Genomic DNA, 16,766 nt, shown 5'->3' with positions numbered 1-16,766 from the left:
TAACTGTTCTCTATCTCTCTTTAGATACATTTGTGATAAAGTTTATTAACTAAAGAATAAATGTGACACTTTTCCCAGGCTATTTGCAAGTACTGGGATGTCATTTAACAAAATTAACCATCACAGAATGATAAAGTCAAGGACGATGAAATCACACAGTAGTGCTAACATTGTACTTATCAGCAGCAATAAATATTTTCTGATATAATTAAATATTAAGCAATTGGTTAAATACCTCCTATGTTAATCAATCAATCAACAACAACAAAAAGCTCCTACTTAGAATAAAACATCCTTTATGTTACTTCACCCAGGACTCCAAATTATTAACCAAAAATGTTGAAAAACTGACTTTACAAGCAGAATATTCTAGAATTCTCTGGAACATTTTGTTCCTTCTTTGGAACACATAGATCCATACGTGGCCTCATTGTTGGTAGTTAATTATTGCATATTCCATTTACTAGGGCAAGTCTATCAACAGATATCAGAAAATGACATCATCCCTTTCTTACAGTACTATTTATGACACAGTAGTTAAACCAAACTCAAAAGCTGAAATGACAACTTTAAAGGACAAATTTTGATCATTTTCCTACCCCTGTAAGCACCCAGACTGACTTATAGAGCACTGTGGTATGAAGGAAGAAGGCCATTTACTAAGACTTCGTACAATTCAAAAATGTTTCTGGATACATGCTTTATATCTTACATGAGTGTAACACTTATCCAATGTATATTAAAGCAGCTTTTTTATTTTCAGACCCTGCATGATCCTGAACAAATATTCTGTTGCTTTCCCCAAAAGTGCTTTTCAAAAGGCAATTGAACTATTTTGGTTGTTTTCCTTGAAAACATTTTACTTCCATCTTTCCTCCAGATGAGAAGTGAAATGTTTTCAAGGAAAAAAAAAACAAGAAAAACCAGTTGCCTTTTGAAAAGCACCTTTGGGACAACCATGAGCTGGATGATTGGGGATCTCCATACACATTCTGTTGCTTGTAAGAAAGTGATTAAACTTGATGGGACTTTTAAAGTAACTTCGTTTTCTTATAATAAGTCTGAAAAAATATAAGCTGCTTCAATGAATATCACAGAGGTGGGTATGCTCTCATGAGACTAAAATAACTTTTACATATCATTTTTGAAGCAAGTACCTACCATTTATCTAGCTCTAACTTAGTACAGTGGTAAAAAACACACACATGACAATGTGTACTAGCCATTTGAATGGCAAAATATATAATTTGGTACAACTACATATAGAGGAAGATGCACACGCTTAATCTTTTCTCCCTGTTATTCAATATTCAGATATAAGTGATCACATTATTCTAGCTATCCACTGCCTGTTAACCTTTAATAAGCAAAATGATCTTTTCTAAACTAGAATAAAATTAGTTCTTTCCCTATTCTTATTTTCCCTCCACATGCTAAAGGAACGGAAAGGAATGCAGCTTTGGAAAGAATGGAGCTTTGGAGGCCATCACATAAGCTACTCATATCATTTCATTCCACTAGAGCAGGGTTTTTCAACCAGTGGTACGTGTACAACCTGTGATACATTAGCATGTGGCAGGTGGTATGCAGGGAGGAAACGAGCCAGAACAGGAAAGGACCTGTGAGAGTCCTCCGGAGCTGCAAAGTGGCTGGGGCGAGACAAAAGCCTCAGGCTCACTTCCGGCTCACCCCCAGATAAGAAAGGAGGAGGTGGGGGGCAGAGACAGGAGAAGCTATAAAAGGACAGTTTGGGTGGGAGAGGGAGAGGAAAAAAAGAAGCAGCCTTGGGAGGAGGCAGAGTCAGCTCTAGCTGCACCCAAGGGAAAGGAAGAGGAGGGTGGAAGGAGAGGAGACGAGATCAAGCAGGCTGGTCATGAGCTGATCTACAACTGCTGTGGTAGCCACCTGTGCTGGCAGCAGCAAACTGGCAAGAAATGGAGAGAGGTCACCCTCCACAAGGAATGAAGAAAGGCAGCAATGAAGAAAGGCAGTATTGGCTGGAGGTGAGGCATGGAGGAGGGAGGGTGGGAGATGGAGAGTGGAAGGATTCTTATGTGCTTTTGAAGTTCTGCAATTTGTGCAATGTGGGCTTTGTGTTCTTAAAGAGTGTTTGGCAAATTTCTATTTGGCTGATGTCTCATGTTAGCTTCTATTGCTCTGCTATTGTTAACTGTAAGTTTTGCTGCAAGGGATTTTGAAGTATTTTTCTCCTGAATGGATTTTGCCTGTAGCATTCCTTTACTTATGAATGGAGCCATTAGCCAGCAGCCAATACTTACATTTTTTATTCCTTAAGCACCAGCTGCCGGCTCCTTAACTTTCATTTCTAGCCAATAGCTAATTCTTAAAGGGGAATGTGCCTTTTTAAGCTAGTTCCCTCAATGGCTTGTCTTTCCTGTCTCTGGAAGCTTTTCCTTGTTTGATGAATATATGGAAAAGGGAAAATATGGGTGGTAGTGTTTCAAATTCTTCCTTCAGAAGATGGGAATGAGAAAGGAGGAGGAAGAAAGGGAGGGAGGGAAGGAAGTCCTGCCTTAGCACTTGGCCACCAGCAGACCTGCCATTGACTTTGCTTGTCAAAAGGTTGCAAAAGGGGGATCACATGACCCTGGGACCATCATAAGTATGAATCAGTTGCCAAGCATCCAAATATAAATCACATGACCCTGGGCATGCTGCAATGATCATAAGTGTGAAAAATGGTCATAAGTCATTTCAGTGCAATTGCAACTTTGAACAGGTTTTTTTTTTGGTCAGGTTTTTGACACCTTGCTAGGTGGTACTCGAATACTGCCATATCCTAAAAGTGGTACAATCAGTGAAAAGGTTGAAAAGCCCTGCACTACAGAAATGCTCCATATTATTGGTAAATACTTCTAACATAGAAATTACTTCAAAGCACTTTATTACAGGTAGTCTTTGTCTTACAGCAGTTCATTTAGTGACCAAAGTTACAACGGCATTGAAAAAGTGACTTATAACCATTTTTCACAGTTATGACCACTGCAGCATCCCCATAGTCACGTAATCAAAATTCAGATACTTGGCAACTGGTTCGTATTTATGACTGTTGCAGTATCCTGGGGTCATGTGTGAGCCACTTTTGTGACCTTTTGACAAGTAAAGTCAGTGGGGAAGCCAGATTCACTTAGCAACCATATTACTAGCTAAACAACTGCAATAATTCACTTAACAACTCTGGCAAGAAGGGTCATAAAATGGGGCAAAACTCACTTAACAAATGTTTCACTTGTTTGGGCTCAATTGTGGTCGTAAGTTGAGGACTAAACTGTAGTTGAAAATTAATGCATAAGATAATATAATAAAGAACCCAAGGCCTTGATTCTTGCCACTTCAGCTGCTGCAACTGTTTCAACTCTTTAAATTAGAAAAAATAAAAAATAAAGCTGAAGTTTCAGTTATGCTTACATAGGTTTAATGGAACTTTCCTTTGTGGGGGTCATGTATAGGTTTGTACTATATGTTCAAGATTAGAAAACTGAACAGGTCTATTGGTACTCTGCAATTTAAGAAACTGCACAATACCAAAGGAATTTACACAGGGACAAATAAAAATGTGCTCCCAGGGGTTTTCAATCTATAGCTCTTACGGACAATAGTTTTTATAAAGGAGGAGGAGAATCTCTCTTAAAGACAGATTCATCTATGGAAATAACCATAGTACACTTCATTACTAGTTCTAAATAATCAACTCCCTTTTGCAGAAATACGTTAACTAAATACAGCATTAAAATGATTTATTTAGCAACCGAAATAAATCATAAATGTATATTGAGACTTACCCGTGCAATAACAATTCCCTTTTGAAAAAATCAATTTCAATTACTATATTCCACTCTAGGTCCATGACATCTGCTATAAATCTCCAAGAACTTATTCGCTAGCATAGACTAATAGTATGAGGAGGTTAAATGAAAACATCTGCTCTTCCATTCCTCTAATGCAGGGCTTTTCTACCAGTGGTACGTGTACCACTGGTGGTACTTTAGCACCTGGCGAGCCCTAGCCAAGTGTAGCAGAAGAGGGAACCAGCTAAAAGTGCTGCCACACAGACCTGCAGGAGACCAGCTGGAGTTGCAGGGCTGCAGAAGCCCCAGGATCGGCCCGCAGTTACATGCTGATTGGAGCTTCCAGCTCAACCGGAAGAGAAAAGGGGGAGGAGGGCGGAGAGAGAAGCTATAACAGGAGCAAGTTTTGGCAGGAAGAGGCTTTTTGTTAGTGAAGTGGCGAGGAGAGAGCAAGTGAGAGGGGCCTTTCCAAGTGATGGAGGAGTTAGCAAGTAAGCGAGTGAGTGTGCGGCCTTGGAAGCGATAGGGGTGAATGAACAAGCGAGCGGCCTGTGAGCGAGCGTGAAGCCTTAGAAGAGACAGGGGTGAGCGAGCGAGTGGCCTTGAGACAGGACAGCCTTGGAAGAGACAGGGATGAGCAACTGAGCGTGCAGCCTTGGAAGAGACGGGGGTGAGGGAGGAAGTGTGCGGCCTTGGAAGAGACAGGGGTGAGCAAGAGAGCGAGTGTGCAGCCTTGGAAGAGACAGGGGTGAGGGAGGGAGCGTGCGGCCTTGGAAGAGATGGGGCGGCCTTAGAAGAGACGGGTGAGCAAGCAAGTGTGCAGCCTTTGAAGAGACAGGGGCGAGCAAGCGAGTGGCCTTTGAAGAGACAGGGGCAAGCAAGCGAGCGTGTGGCCTTGGAAGACAGGGGTGAGCGAGCGAGCGGCTTTGGAAGAGACAGGGGTGAGCGAGCGAGCATGCAGCCTTGGAAGAGACAAGGGTGAGCAAGCGAGTGGCCTTGGAAGAGATGGGGTGAGCGAGTGCGAATGGTGAGGAAAAAGAGAGAAGAGGAAGAAGGGCCAACCAGCCTCCTGACCATCAAGGTCGTGGTGCATATTATTAAATATGGAGAAATTCATCATATGTTCATCAGTGCAAAGGGAAAGTGATTCAGCAAAGGAATCGCCACCAAAGAAATTAAAACCAACATCGAATCGAAAATACAGTCAAGATTATTTGAAGTTTGGGTTTTATTTCCTGGAAGAAAACAATCAGCAGCTTCTTTTTGTGTTATTTGCAATGAAGTATTATCCAAGCATTCCAGGAAGCCTTCTTTGCTCCAGAGACATTTTACAACAAAACATAATCAGCACATCAAAAAGCCAGTGGCATTTTTTGTGAAGAAGAGAGATTTATAAAACGCCATGCTGCTTTTGTGAAGTCCACAACCATCTCAAAAAAGTGTCTGGATGCATTTTATGAATTGTCCTTGGTAGCAGCTAAAAGAAATAAGCCTCACACAATTGTTGAAGCAGTTGTACCATGGTAATTGCTTCAATTCTCCTTAATGCAAAAATGGCTGATGCTATTCGTAATATTCCATGTTCTGATAACACCGTCCAAAGACGAACACAAGATATGGATGTTATTCAACAAGTGGTGGAAAAAATCACAGTAACAAAAAAAATTACATTTCAATTGGATGAAAGCACTGACATCACTAGTGAAGCACAACTGTCTTTGTGCTTATTCCTAATTTGGACAATATACTGGAACACATATTATTTTGCCGCCCACTACCTGGCAGAATGACTGGGGAAGAAATATTCAAATAATTGACAATTTTTTCAGTGAACATGGAATATTATGGACTTGGAGTGTAGCAGCTATTACAAGAAGAGCTTCGGGGATGATAGCACGAGCTAAGGCAAGAAACAGTTCCACTGTTTCAAATCATTGTATCTTGCATAGACATGCACTTGCACCTAAATGGATGAGCCCAGTGTTACATGAGATTTTGGGGGATGCTGCAAAAATAATAAATTTCATCAAAAGCCGGCCATTGAATGGACGTTTATTCCAGCAATTATGCAAGGATTTGGATTCTGAGCACATCACTCTTCTCTTTCACACAGAAGGGGTGTCAAGAGGTGAAAGATTAGCGAGATGAAATGCACCTGTTCCTGACGAATGTTTTATCACCCATAGCAGAAAAGTTTGAAAATGTCTTCTGGGTATCCTGCCTTGCCTATTTGGCTGATATATTTAAAAAGCTAAATGAACTTAATCGGTCGCTACAGGGCCATGGTCATAACGTGTGTTATGGAAGACAAAGTTGGTGCCTCTCACAAAAAAAAAATCTCCCTGTGGATAGGACAAGGAAAAAAAAGGAAATATTGCATCATTTCCCAACGTGTCAGACTTTAAATTCTATTGTTGACACTGAAGGCATTGGAACTGCTATCAAAAATCATTTGGAAAAATTGCACACCGAGTTTGCATTGTATTTTCCATTCATGTCAAGAGAATGTGATACTAGGATTTCATATCGCCCTTCATTATAGACAATGTTGTGAACTCTGACCTTTCCTCTCCAGATCAAGAAGCACTTCTGGAATTGATGTCGAACTACAATTTGAAGGAACATTTTAATGAAAAAACACTGAACGAGTTCTGGAGCCAAGCTGGAAAACTGTACACGGAAGTGGGGGGAAAAAGCTATCATAGCCTTACTGCCATTTGGTTACACATACTTGTGCAACAAGTCATTTTCTTCATCAACATGCATAAAAACTAAGGAAAGGAATTATCTTCAGCTGGAATCTGACTTAATTCTATCAGTAAGCACTCTTCAGCAAGTGCAAAGATTAATGTCAGAGAAACAGGCACAGGTTTCCCATTAAAAGTGTGATAAGTAGGTATACTTTATCACTTTTTTCCTTTTTTTTGACACCTTGCTAAGCCACTGGTGGTACTGGAATATTGTCATGTCCTAAAGGTGGTAGTCTGTGAAAAGGTTGAAAAGCCCTGCTCTAATAGACAGACACAATTAGATGCAATTATCTGTATCTTTATGAATAATACAGAATACGTTACATATAAATACATTACAAATAGTCAGACATTTGTCAAATGAACTTGGGAGTGAGTGTTAAAAAACAAAAGATCTAATAAAGATAACAGTAGATATCCAATAAAAAGAATAACGTAATACTTTATTAGTTAATTAGCTGTATTCAGCAATCATTTTTAAATATATTTTCTCTTTCTCTCTCTTTCCGTATACATACATGTATACATATATATATACATATATAGTGTGCTTACTTGCATGCAACATTAGGATTTGCATTCCTTGAAAGCAGTAGTTCTACACTCTTTAAAATCTGTTCTTCTGAACCAGATGCAGTACATGCGGCCATCAATACTGAATAATCATCTAAACAGCAATTGTTAAGAAACAAGTTAAATCTGTAGAATAAATCAGGCATAATAAATACAAAAACTATACTCATTACAAACACAATACATAACTGAATTGTAAAATGAATTTTTCATTGTTAGTCTCATACCAAGATTTCCAAAAACTTAAAACAGACCAGTTGAATAAAGCCAAGACATATCTTAGAATTTTATCTCATGTTAATCAACAAGTCCTTTCTGGGGTGCACGCAAACAGAAGGTAGAGACAGAGCAAGCTCTTTACTTTGTTCTCCTTTAATGGGTACATGGAGGTTTGCTACCTCTACTCGGGAGATAACATGCAGTCTTCAACTTACGATTGGTCATTTAACAATTGTGAAGTTACAAGGGATTCAGAAAAAGTTACTCACAAACTGTCTTTGAAGTTATGACTATTACAATATCCATGAGGTCATGTGATCACATTTCAGCTTAGAAAATCTATTCACACTTATAATCAGTTGCCAAGTACCATACAATCACGATTGCCATTTGCAATGTTCTCTGCTGACTCGCTTAGAAAGTCAATAGGGAAGCCAGCAGGGAAGGTTGCAAGATGCTACTACCGTGCTTCCCCGAAAATAAGACCTGGACTTACTTTTTTTTTGCATCCAAAAGAGGTACTAGGTCTTATTTTCGGGGGATGTTTTGCTTGCTTACCTTAGGACTGCTGCAGCTAGGCCTCCCATGCCCTGACACCTGTCGCATCACTGCCTGACTTCTGCAGCTGCTCAGTCCCTTGCGGCAGGACACTACATGGTATGTTGTGTTGTGGTGCCTGCGAGCGGCAGCACCATGTGCCACGTGGTCTCCTGCAAACAGCAGCAACCGCCAGCAACCAGAAGTGGACACGGGTGCTGATGCTGGTGTGGCAAGGCAAGTGTCAGGGGGTGGGAGGCCTGGCTGCCAGGGCCCTGAGGTAAGCAGGTGTGGGGTGTAGCTCCACCCCACCACCTTAGCTTGATTTTTATGTGTGCACCTCGCCCTACCTTGTACAACCAGACGGTGGGATGGAGTGGGCAAGGTCTTAACTAGCGCTTATTTTGGGGGTAGGGCTTATATTAGGTGCACACGTAAAAATCAAGCTAGGTCTTATTTTTGGGAAAGCTCTTATTTTCGGGGAACCATAGTACCTGCTGAAGAATTTCCCCTGTCCTACATCAGGGGTGTCAAACTGCCGGCTGGTTTCTTCATACTGAAGCCGCATCCACCCCATTACCAGCAATGCAAAAAGAGTCGCGATACGTCGCGACACATCACGTGATGAGTTTGACACCCATGTCCTACATGCACCAGACTCCTGTGCTGGGCAGAGAAAGAAGCTGGGATCCTGAAAATATAAACTTCATTTCTCCAGCTTGTGTTTTATTCTCAGTACAGAGGGGATGGATCCCAAAGAGCTGAACTTTGTTTCTCTAGCTATCAGGCATGAAAGATCAGGACAACACATGAAGTTCTAATTAAACTGACTTATTACTAATTACTCAATTATTGATTAGCACTATCTTGACATTGGATAAGGGTCAACAGAATTCAAGAGGGGTTGGACTTAGTCCCTTGTGGCTACGTAGAAATTCTAGGCTGATTGGTCTTTTGACTCTGCCCTCAGGTTCTACCATTCCTTCTCACTGTTTCTTTAAATAAACATTTCTTTTTTATTATTATACAGAACATTTAATATTACATCCTTGAAACTGTACATTTATAAAAACTCACCCTTCTCAAAGCTTGCATTTGCACCTCTACTTAGAAGGAGATACATAAGTTCCACATTCGCAACACTAGCTGCATACATGAGGGGAGTCCATCCAAACTTAAGGCTAGATTCTACATTTATGCCTGTAACATTTATATATACATTTAATAAAACATAAATCTGTAATACATATTCTATTATAGAATTTTACACAAGAAAATGGATTAGGCAGAGGTATTACGCATAGGGTCACCCACTATCTTACATATGGCTCTGCCAAAAGTTCATTTAAAAACAACCCACTATTTAGTTTCCCCAGTGATGCTCTGAATAAAAAAACCCTCAAGAGTTTCTGATTTCTATAATAGCTGTCTACTCTAGACCAGCCTTTTCCTTTAATAACTATAGGTTCCCAAATAAGCAACCCCTCACTTCATAGCATGTAAATACAGCAGGCTACCAACAAACCTGTGACAGACTGAATTATTTATTTATTTATTTATTTATTTATTTATTTGATTTGTATACCGCCCTTCTCCCCAAGGACTCAGGGCAGTGAACAGTGACATAAATATCAAAATGCACAAATACAGAAATTGAAAACAAATTAAACCCTAATGCCCAAATGCAGAAGATAAGTTACATTAACAATTAAAACAAAACCCAATTTGGGTGGCTTATATCTGCGTAATGCTGGCTACATTTAACCAATTATAAATATTTTTAAATATTTTTACACCAATATTTTAGTCAGTCAATTTATCTATCTATTTTATTTGCCACCCATTTCAGGTTCAGGCAACTCTGATTTGCACTGCTGATTGATAATGAAATAATAAATATCAGATCACTCTGTCCTTCACCCACCAATCTGCTACAAATCATAGAAACCAAATGAGTAGAAGACCAATAAGGAATTTTGATTTCTGTAGTATCTGCAAACATTACAAAATTTATATTCCTATATAATTAAGGATAATATCCTTTATTTCAAAAGAGCTTTACTTTTTATAAAACAAAAAAAGATGCCATTATAATATTCATTTATACAATTAAGTCAAAAACTACATTGTTTCACAGAAATTAAAATGTGTCGGCAAATGTAATTTACTGGTATGCACATTCACGGCACACTATCACAAATATTTATCACTTTCATTATACACATAAAAAGACAATTATTCATATAAAGTCTGTCAAAACAGGAAAATTGAACTAATTCAATTCTTTAATATTTATAAGGTGGGTCATTTTAACCTAATGTCTCATAGTCAAGATTTCTGATTGCCAGAATATGTAATTCACTTCCATTATGAAGTGTTCAAGATTTCAGTTTCTTTCCAACTTAGAAAAAAAAGTCATTTCTAGTATTTGTTCTTGGAGCATATTTATTATTCTTTTTTTTTCTATTATTAACCTATCAGAAATCTTACTTCATATCCAACAAGGGATAAATTGGTATTCTGGTCCTAACCTATTTGTTCTTGCCAGAAGACAGCTGTTTTCCAATGAGATACCTTCCCAAACACAAAAACCAAAAAGTAGAAATTTGATGAAAAAGTATGTGGTAAGACCTTATACAGTATTTAACTAAATACAATTATTCTGTGCCTGGACAAGGAATACAGATATTCATTAAAGGCTGAACTTTCAAAAAGTGTTAAATTTATCTGGTAATTCATTTGTCATACCTGTATTTAAGAGTTCCTCAATGACAGACATGTTTCCAGCAGTTAATGCTTTTTTGAAAATTTCATTTTTATCCTGGGTATGCAAGATTTCATCTAAACACTAGATAAATAAAAGATTTATGCTACAATATATAAATGTACTAGTTCATTATTAGCAGAAGTGCTATATGAACTGCTCCATGAGTTACAACACAAGCATTTTTAAAACGAAATTCAAGAATATTTGATTCTTCTAAGATTACTTTTTAACCACTAATGTACCTTTGTACACCTGTATTTTTGTGTGATAAAAAAGTAGGTGCACCGATGATTACTGTATACATTCAGAAAAGAGATTAAAGCAAAAATATTTGTTTAGCTAGTCAAAATGCACTGGCCAGCATTTGTAAAGAGAAAATTGGGATGAGATTCAAATGCCATTAGAATCCTCTCTCTCTACCTTTTTTGGGAAGGGAGGGACAACCTTTGAGTGAATAATCTTGACTTCTGGTAACTGCCTAGATAAGTTCCTGCAGTTTTCTTGCCAAGATTTCATATATACCACTGCCCACTGCCATTCCTAAAGACAAGTGTTTGGCCCAAGATCACACAGTCCTAACCACTACACTGAACTGGCTCTTAATTAGAATGTCATACCACAAGTATAAGGCTGGTTTATCATTGCATTCAACCAATAGCCACTGCAATTGGAGTCACTCCTGTTTTCTTACTGATCTCAATGTCTCATTAGTACTGTGTGAAACTACTGATATCCTATAACAAAATTATAGGCCTAGTTATTTAGAAGAGCACTACTGTGCAGTGTGGGATTTACAAAATGCTTAAGACAGCACAGTCTCTCATTCCAGAAGACAAAATATATAAAATTTGAGAAAATCAGCTTAATAACTGGACTAGTGTGATTTAGGTTTTTCAGTCTGAAACTTTGAACTGATACAATGCATTGGTCATTAATGCAACCAGTATTATCAACATACATACTTGTACATATGTATTGTACAAACTAAGCAAATTTGAGGGTAAATGACTTATCATTTACCTACTGTATTCCAAAATACGTATCACAATTATGACGCGAGGATAACATGCAACGTGCTCATCGGATTTAATTTATAATTAGCATGCACTAAATACCCTGAAAATAATAAAATCATGTGTAGCAGATAAAGATTTAAAATTAGGAAATGAGGAACCATGAAGAGCGCTGGATGATCTTGGGCCTAATGTATATTTGCTATTCTTTCCGTTCTAACTTCACCTCCTTTTCAAAATTATTACAACAACAAAGTTTTTGGAAGGTGATGAGCAAAAAGAAGCAACTGCTTGGTTTAAGCACGCGCCTTGGCTTCCCTCAAGGAAATCGAATCACTCTTTAAGATGCATCTGCTCGGCCGTCATCGCCTCTCACCTGGGCCTGGGACATGAACCCGATAACCCAGCCATCATCGTCGCTTTCACTGCTCTCATCTCCTCCGGGTATAACGCGGAAATTCGTGCCGTTAGCCATCCACCCTCACCTCAAATTCTCTAAGTTCTCTCCCCACCGATACCCCTCGCTCAAAGAAGCATTCTAAGAAACGCCGCCCTTCCCTAACGCTTTCACCAGCACGAGCGCAGGCGCGGGAAAAAGCGCGGAGGCGGGAGAAGGCGCACAGCGCGAAGGAGGTCTCTGCGGTCACGTGTTCTGAATTCCGCCCATCGACGAAAAGAAGGTCCGGGAAAAATTACTTGGACCGTATTCGTTCTAACAGATGAGACCATAGACTCATGCTGTTTGAAAGAGCTGCTTTTTAGGGTCCCTGATAATCTTCTGTCGAACTGGCGTTTTAGCGAAGTTTTAGAATGTGCTTTGATGGAGAGTAAACCGTGTTTACTTCACTGAGACTTCTTATGTAAGTGTATAGGATGACTATGAACGTTTCTTTTCCCGAGTTCATTGAGACTTTAAAGTGTCGATGTGGTTTTCTTTGGAAGCAAAATAAGAATTACAAATAAATGTACATACTGTAGAATTGATTGCTTGGTAGTCCAACTCCAGTGCAAAACTAGAAAAACTAGAAAAAACAACGGACCGACTAAAATAATCTAATAGCAAAACGAACAAAATAAAACGTGCCGTTGAACATCAACTCCGGGCCTGGGACCGAAGCCACGCTTATGGCTTTGAAAGAATTGTACTCACTTTGGAATTTTGTGGTATTTGCAATGATCCACAATCTAAAGCATATTTCTTCAGGTATAACTCAAATGTATCCAGTGGCTCAGCTTCAAGCCTCCACTCTTGCTGCTCCACAACCCGGAAGGAAGTGTCCAGTTGCAGTGCCTGACAAATTCGATGGCACTCTGGAGATGTTTTCAGCTTTTCTGGGCCAATGCCAGCTCTTTATCAGCCTGAGAGCGGCTGACTTCCCCACTGACTTGATAAAGTGAGGTTTATGATATGTCTCCTCTGTGGTGCTGCAGCACTTTAGGGCACACCCCTGCTTGCCCAACCTAGTCTGTTGTTGGATAATTTGGGGGTATGTGTGTGTGACTATATCCATCTGAAGTATGAGAATCCCATTAAGACACAGACTGCTACCGGACACCAGGGATATATCAGTGAGTTTTGGTTGCTTAGCCAGGATCCAGCCTGGAATGAAGCTGCACTCGTGGACGCTTTCTAGGATGGCTTGTTGGAGGAGATGTTGGAGGAGCTGGCCTAGGTCGATGTCCCCCCAGATCTCAATGGGTTGATCCATCTCTGTTTGCGGATCGACGCTTGGCTGCAGCAGCATAGGAGTCGTCTTGCCACCCCAAAGACCTGGGCAGCCCCAGTTGTGCGTGAGTCTCCAGCTCTGTGGGAGGAGCCTATGGAATTAGGTGCTGCCAGACCTCGCCTATTGGTGGCAGAAATGAATAGACGTTCGGGGGGGGGGGGGTTGTGTTTTTACTGTGGAGACCCTGGGCATTTGGCTGCCTTCTGCCCCAAGAAGCGACAAGGAGCGTTCACTACTGAGCCTGCCCCGCAAAAGCCACCTTGTCTGTCTGGAAATGCCCTGAGCCCAACCTAAAAGACGTTTTGGGTTGGGCTGCCATGTAACCGTTATGTATGGCTATCAGCTGGCTTGAGGATGCTATTCAGTTTTATATAACCTCCGACCTGCATTTCCCCATGGTCTTGGGACTGGCGTGGCTCTGGACGCATGACCCGCAGATTTATTGGTCCCAAAACTTGGTCACCTTTCCAGTTTACAGTGTGTGGGCCACACCCGCCAAGTCTGTGCCGGCCAGGTGGTGAGTCCCCCAAGGGTCTCCCTGCCCTCCGAACTGGTGACTTATCAAGCTTCCTCCTTGCGTTATATAGTCAAGATGTATTTAATATTTATTTGTTATGTAATGTAGGGGTGTGGGTCTATATATATGTTGTATATAGTATGGTTAGGTGTGTGTCATGTATGTGTTTCACTTTGAGAGCGGGCAACTAAATTTCATTTTTGATGTGTGCCGTTGTGCCCACAGTAAAAAAATGACAATAAAGGTTATCTATCTTATCTATCTATGTGTTCATCAGTTGCCCCCGCACAGGCCATATGACTGCTCCATTGACTTAGTTCCTAACACGCCTCTCCCAGTGGGGCATTTGTATTCCATGTCGAACCCCGAGTTGGCTGTGTTGCGGGACTTTCTGGACAAAAATTTGGCTCAGGGTTTTATTCAACCCTCATGTTCGCCAGGGTCTGCACCAGTGCTCTTTGTCAAAAAGAAGTCTGGAGAATTGAGCTTTGCTATGACTATCAAAAGATTAAATGCTATTACTGCCCTTAATACTCGCTGTCCCTCATCTCTGAATTTCTGGACCGGCTCTGGGAGGAAAGAATCTTCATGAAAATTGGTCTTGAGAGGAGCCTACAATCTCGTTAGGGTTTGGTCAGGTGATGGGTGGAAGACCATGTTTGGCACCCGGTATGGGCACTTCAAGTATGCAGTGATGGCATTTGGGCTGACCAACACTTCTGCATTTTTCCAACGCTTCATGAATGACATATTCTGGGATCTGTTAGATCAGTTTGTCGTGATCTATTTGGACGGCATTCTGATCTACTCCCCTTTGAGGGAGAAGCACCACCAGCATCTCCATCAGGTCCTGCAATGGCTCTGAGATCATCGTTTGTATACCAAACTGGAGAAATGCCAGTTCTATCAAATGACCATTGATTTTCTAGGTCATCGCAATTCTCCTGAGGGCATCGCCATGGAGCCAAGCAAGATCGAGTCTCTGCATAGTTGGCAACCCTCACGTCACATTAAAGATGTCCAGCAACTCCTTGGGTTCGCCAACTACTATAGAACCTTCATCCCTGGTTTTGCTTCCATGACTGCGCCCCTCACTCGGCTCCTGCAGAAAAAGACCTGGTTTCATTGGGATACCCCAGAACAACAGGCTTTCCAAGCTTTAAAAGAAGCCTTCATGAAGGAGCCCATCTTGAAACATCCTGACCCACAACAGTTGTTTGTCATGGAAACAGATGCCTTCGACATTGCCATTGGAGCAGTGTTACTCCAGGTTATGGCGCATGGTGGTGCCCTCTCCCCTTGCGCTTACTACTCGCATAAACTGAATCCGGCTGAGCACAACTACACCATCTGGGAGAAGGAGCTACTGGCCATTAAAGTTGCATTTGAGGCCTGAAGGGATCATTTGGAAGGGGTGCGGCATCAAATTGAAGACCAGATGGACCATAAGAATCTGGAAAGCTTGCAGACCGCCCGGAAATTGAACCAACGACAAATTTGGTGGTCTTTCTTTTTTGCTAGGTCCAATTTCCATGTTACCTACATACCGAGTGGTCACAACCAAAGCGGATGCTCTGTCCAGGAAGCCAAAATCTTCCCGTATAGAAGATAAGCTTCTGCCCAGGACAGTTCTCCCTGTCGAGTCTTTTTCTGTAGTTTGGATGCCAATAGATGCACGGGCTCGGATTCGGGAGGCCGAACAGCATGATGCGTAGGTGGCTCAACAAAGGGAGGAGTTGGGGCCAGACTTCCCATGGACCATCACGGATGGACTACTGCACTATCCTGATCAGCTCTATGTTCCAGGAGGGCCACTCAGGGGGCTCATACTCTGCCAATGTCATGATAACCCGGCGGCGGGGCATTTTAGCCTGTTCAAGACACTGAACTTGGTCTCCCGTACTTTCTGGTGGCCCCAAATACGACATGACATCCAGACCTACATCACATCTTGTAGGGTTGTTTCAGATAAAGGGGCTCAATTTTATGGCTTGTTTCTGGAAGAGGTTGATGAAGGCCCTGGATGTAAAAATCTGCCTATCATCAGGACATCATCCTCAAAACTGATGGCGGGACCGAGAAAGTCATTGGAATTCTAAAGCAATATCTGCGCTGTTATGTGAATCAGCAGCAGAACAATTGGGCGGCCTATCTTGCGGTGGCCGAATTTGTGTTTAACAATCCACAGCACACCTCCACACAGATGACACCATTCCTGGCCAATGTGGGGTATCATCCCCAGCTTTTTCCCTCTCACAGCTCAACTCGCCAGTTCCTGCAGCTAATAAATATCTGACCAAGTTACGGGCTATCCATCGCTTGGTGCGGCGACAATTAGACAAGCCCTAGGCAGATTACAAGGTTTCCAATCGGTCGAGGCGAGATATGCCTACATTAACAGTAGGAGATCAGGTGTGGCTGTCAAACAGGAACCTGCTGTCAAACCGGCCTACCAAGAAACTAGACCACTGGTACCTAGGACCGTTCCCTATTGAAGCCGTCATCAACCCGGTCGCATATCGATTAACTTAGCCATGGTTGTTACTGGTACATCCGGTCTTTCACCAGTCTCTGTTGGTCCCCGAACAACTGACGTGTCCACTCTGATGATCAGAACACCCCTCCACCCGAACAACATGATGGAGACAGCGCTCCAGAGTATGAGGTCGACAGTATTCGAGACTCCCGTTGGCTGAAAGGGTAATTTCAGTATCTGATCGAGTGGAAGGGCTATGGACCGGAGAAGTTCACCTGGGAGGATGTGACCACCATCCATACTCCTGCCTTAGTGACAGCGTTCCATGAACATTTCCCATCACAACCGCATCTGGCCTGGCAGATCCAGGGAAAGGGT

General features: G+C 41.4%; 1 protein-coding gene across 1 annotated transcript in view; it reads right to left on the bottom strand.

Annotated features, from left to right (window-relative positions):
* Window positions 1–12,170, bottom strand: part of ASZ1 (ankyrin repeat, SAM and basic leucine zipper domain containing 1) — a 58,123-nt gene extending 45,953 nt beyond the window's left edge. The window contains exons 1-4 of the mRNA XM_081330415.1: window positions 12,045–12,170; window positions 10,637–10,736; window positions 8,966–9,088; window positions 7,115–7,226 (exon numbers count right to left, since the gene is read on the bottom strand). Coding sequence (XP_081186541.1) covers window positions 7,115–7,226; window positions 8,966–9,088; window positions 10,637–10,736; window positions 12,045–12,143 — 434 coding nt within the window. The 5' untranslated portion in view covers window positions 12,144–12,170. The remainder of the gene's footprint in view (window positions 1–7,114; window positions 7,227–8,965; window positions 9,089–10,636; window positions 10,737–12,044) is intronic.
* Window positions 12,171–16,766: the final 4,596 nt, after the last annotated feature.

This window comes from Vipera berus (assembly GCF_964194415.1).
Source record: "Vipera berus genome assembly, chromosome: 6".
Classification (NCBI taxonomy): domain Eukaryota; kingdom Metazoa; phylum Chordata; class Lepidosauria; order Squamata; family Viperidae; genus Vipera; species Vipera berus.
This window is presented reverse-complemented; position numbering and strand designations above follow the sequence as displayed.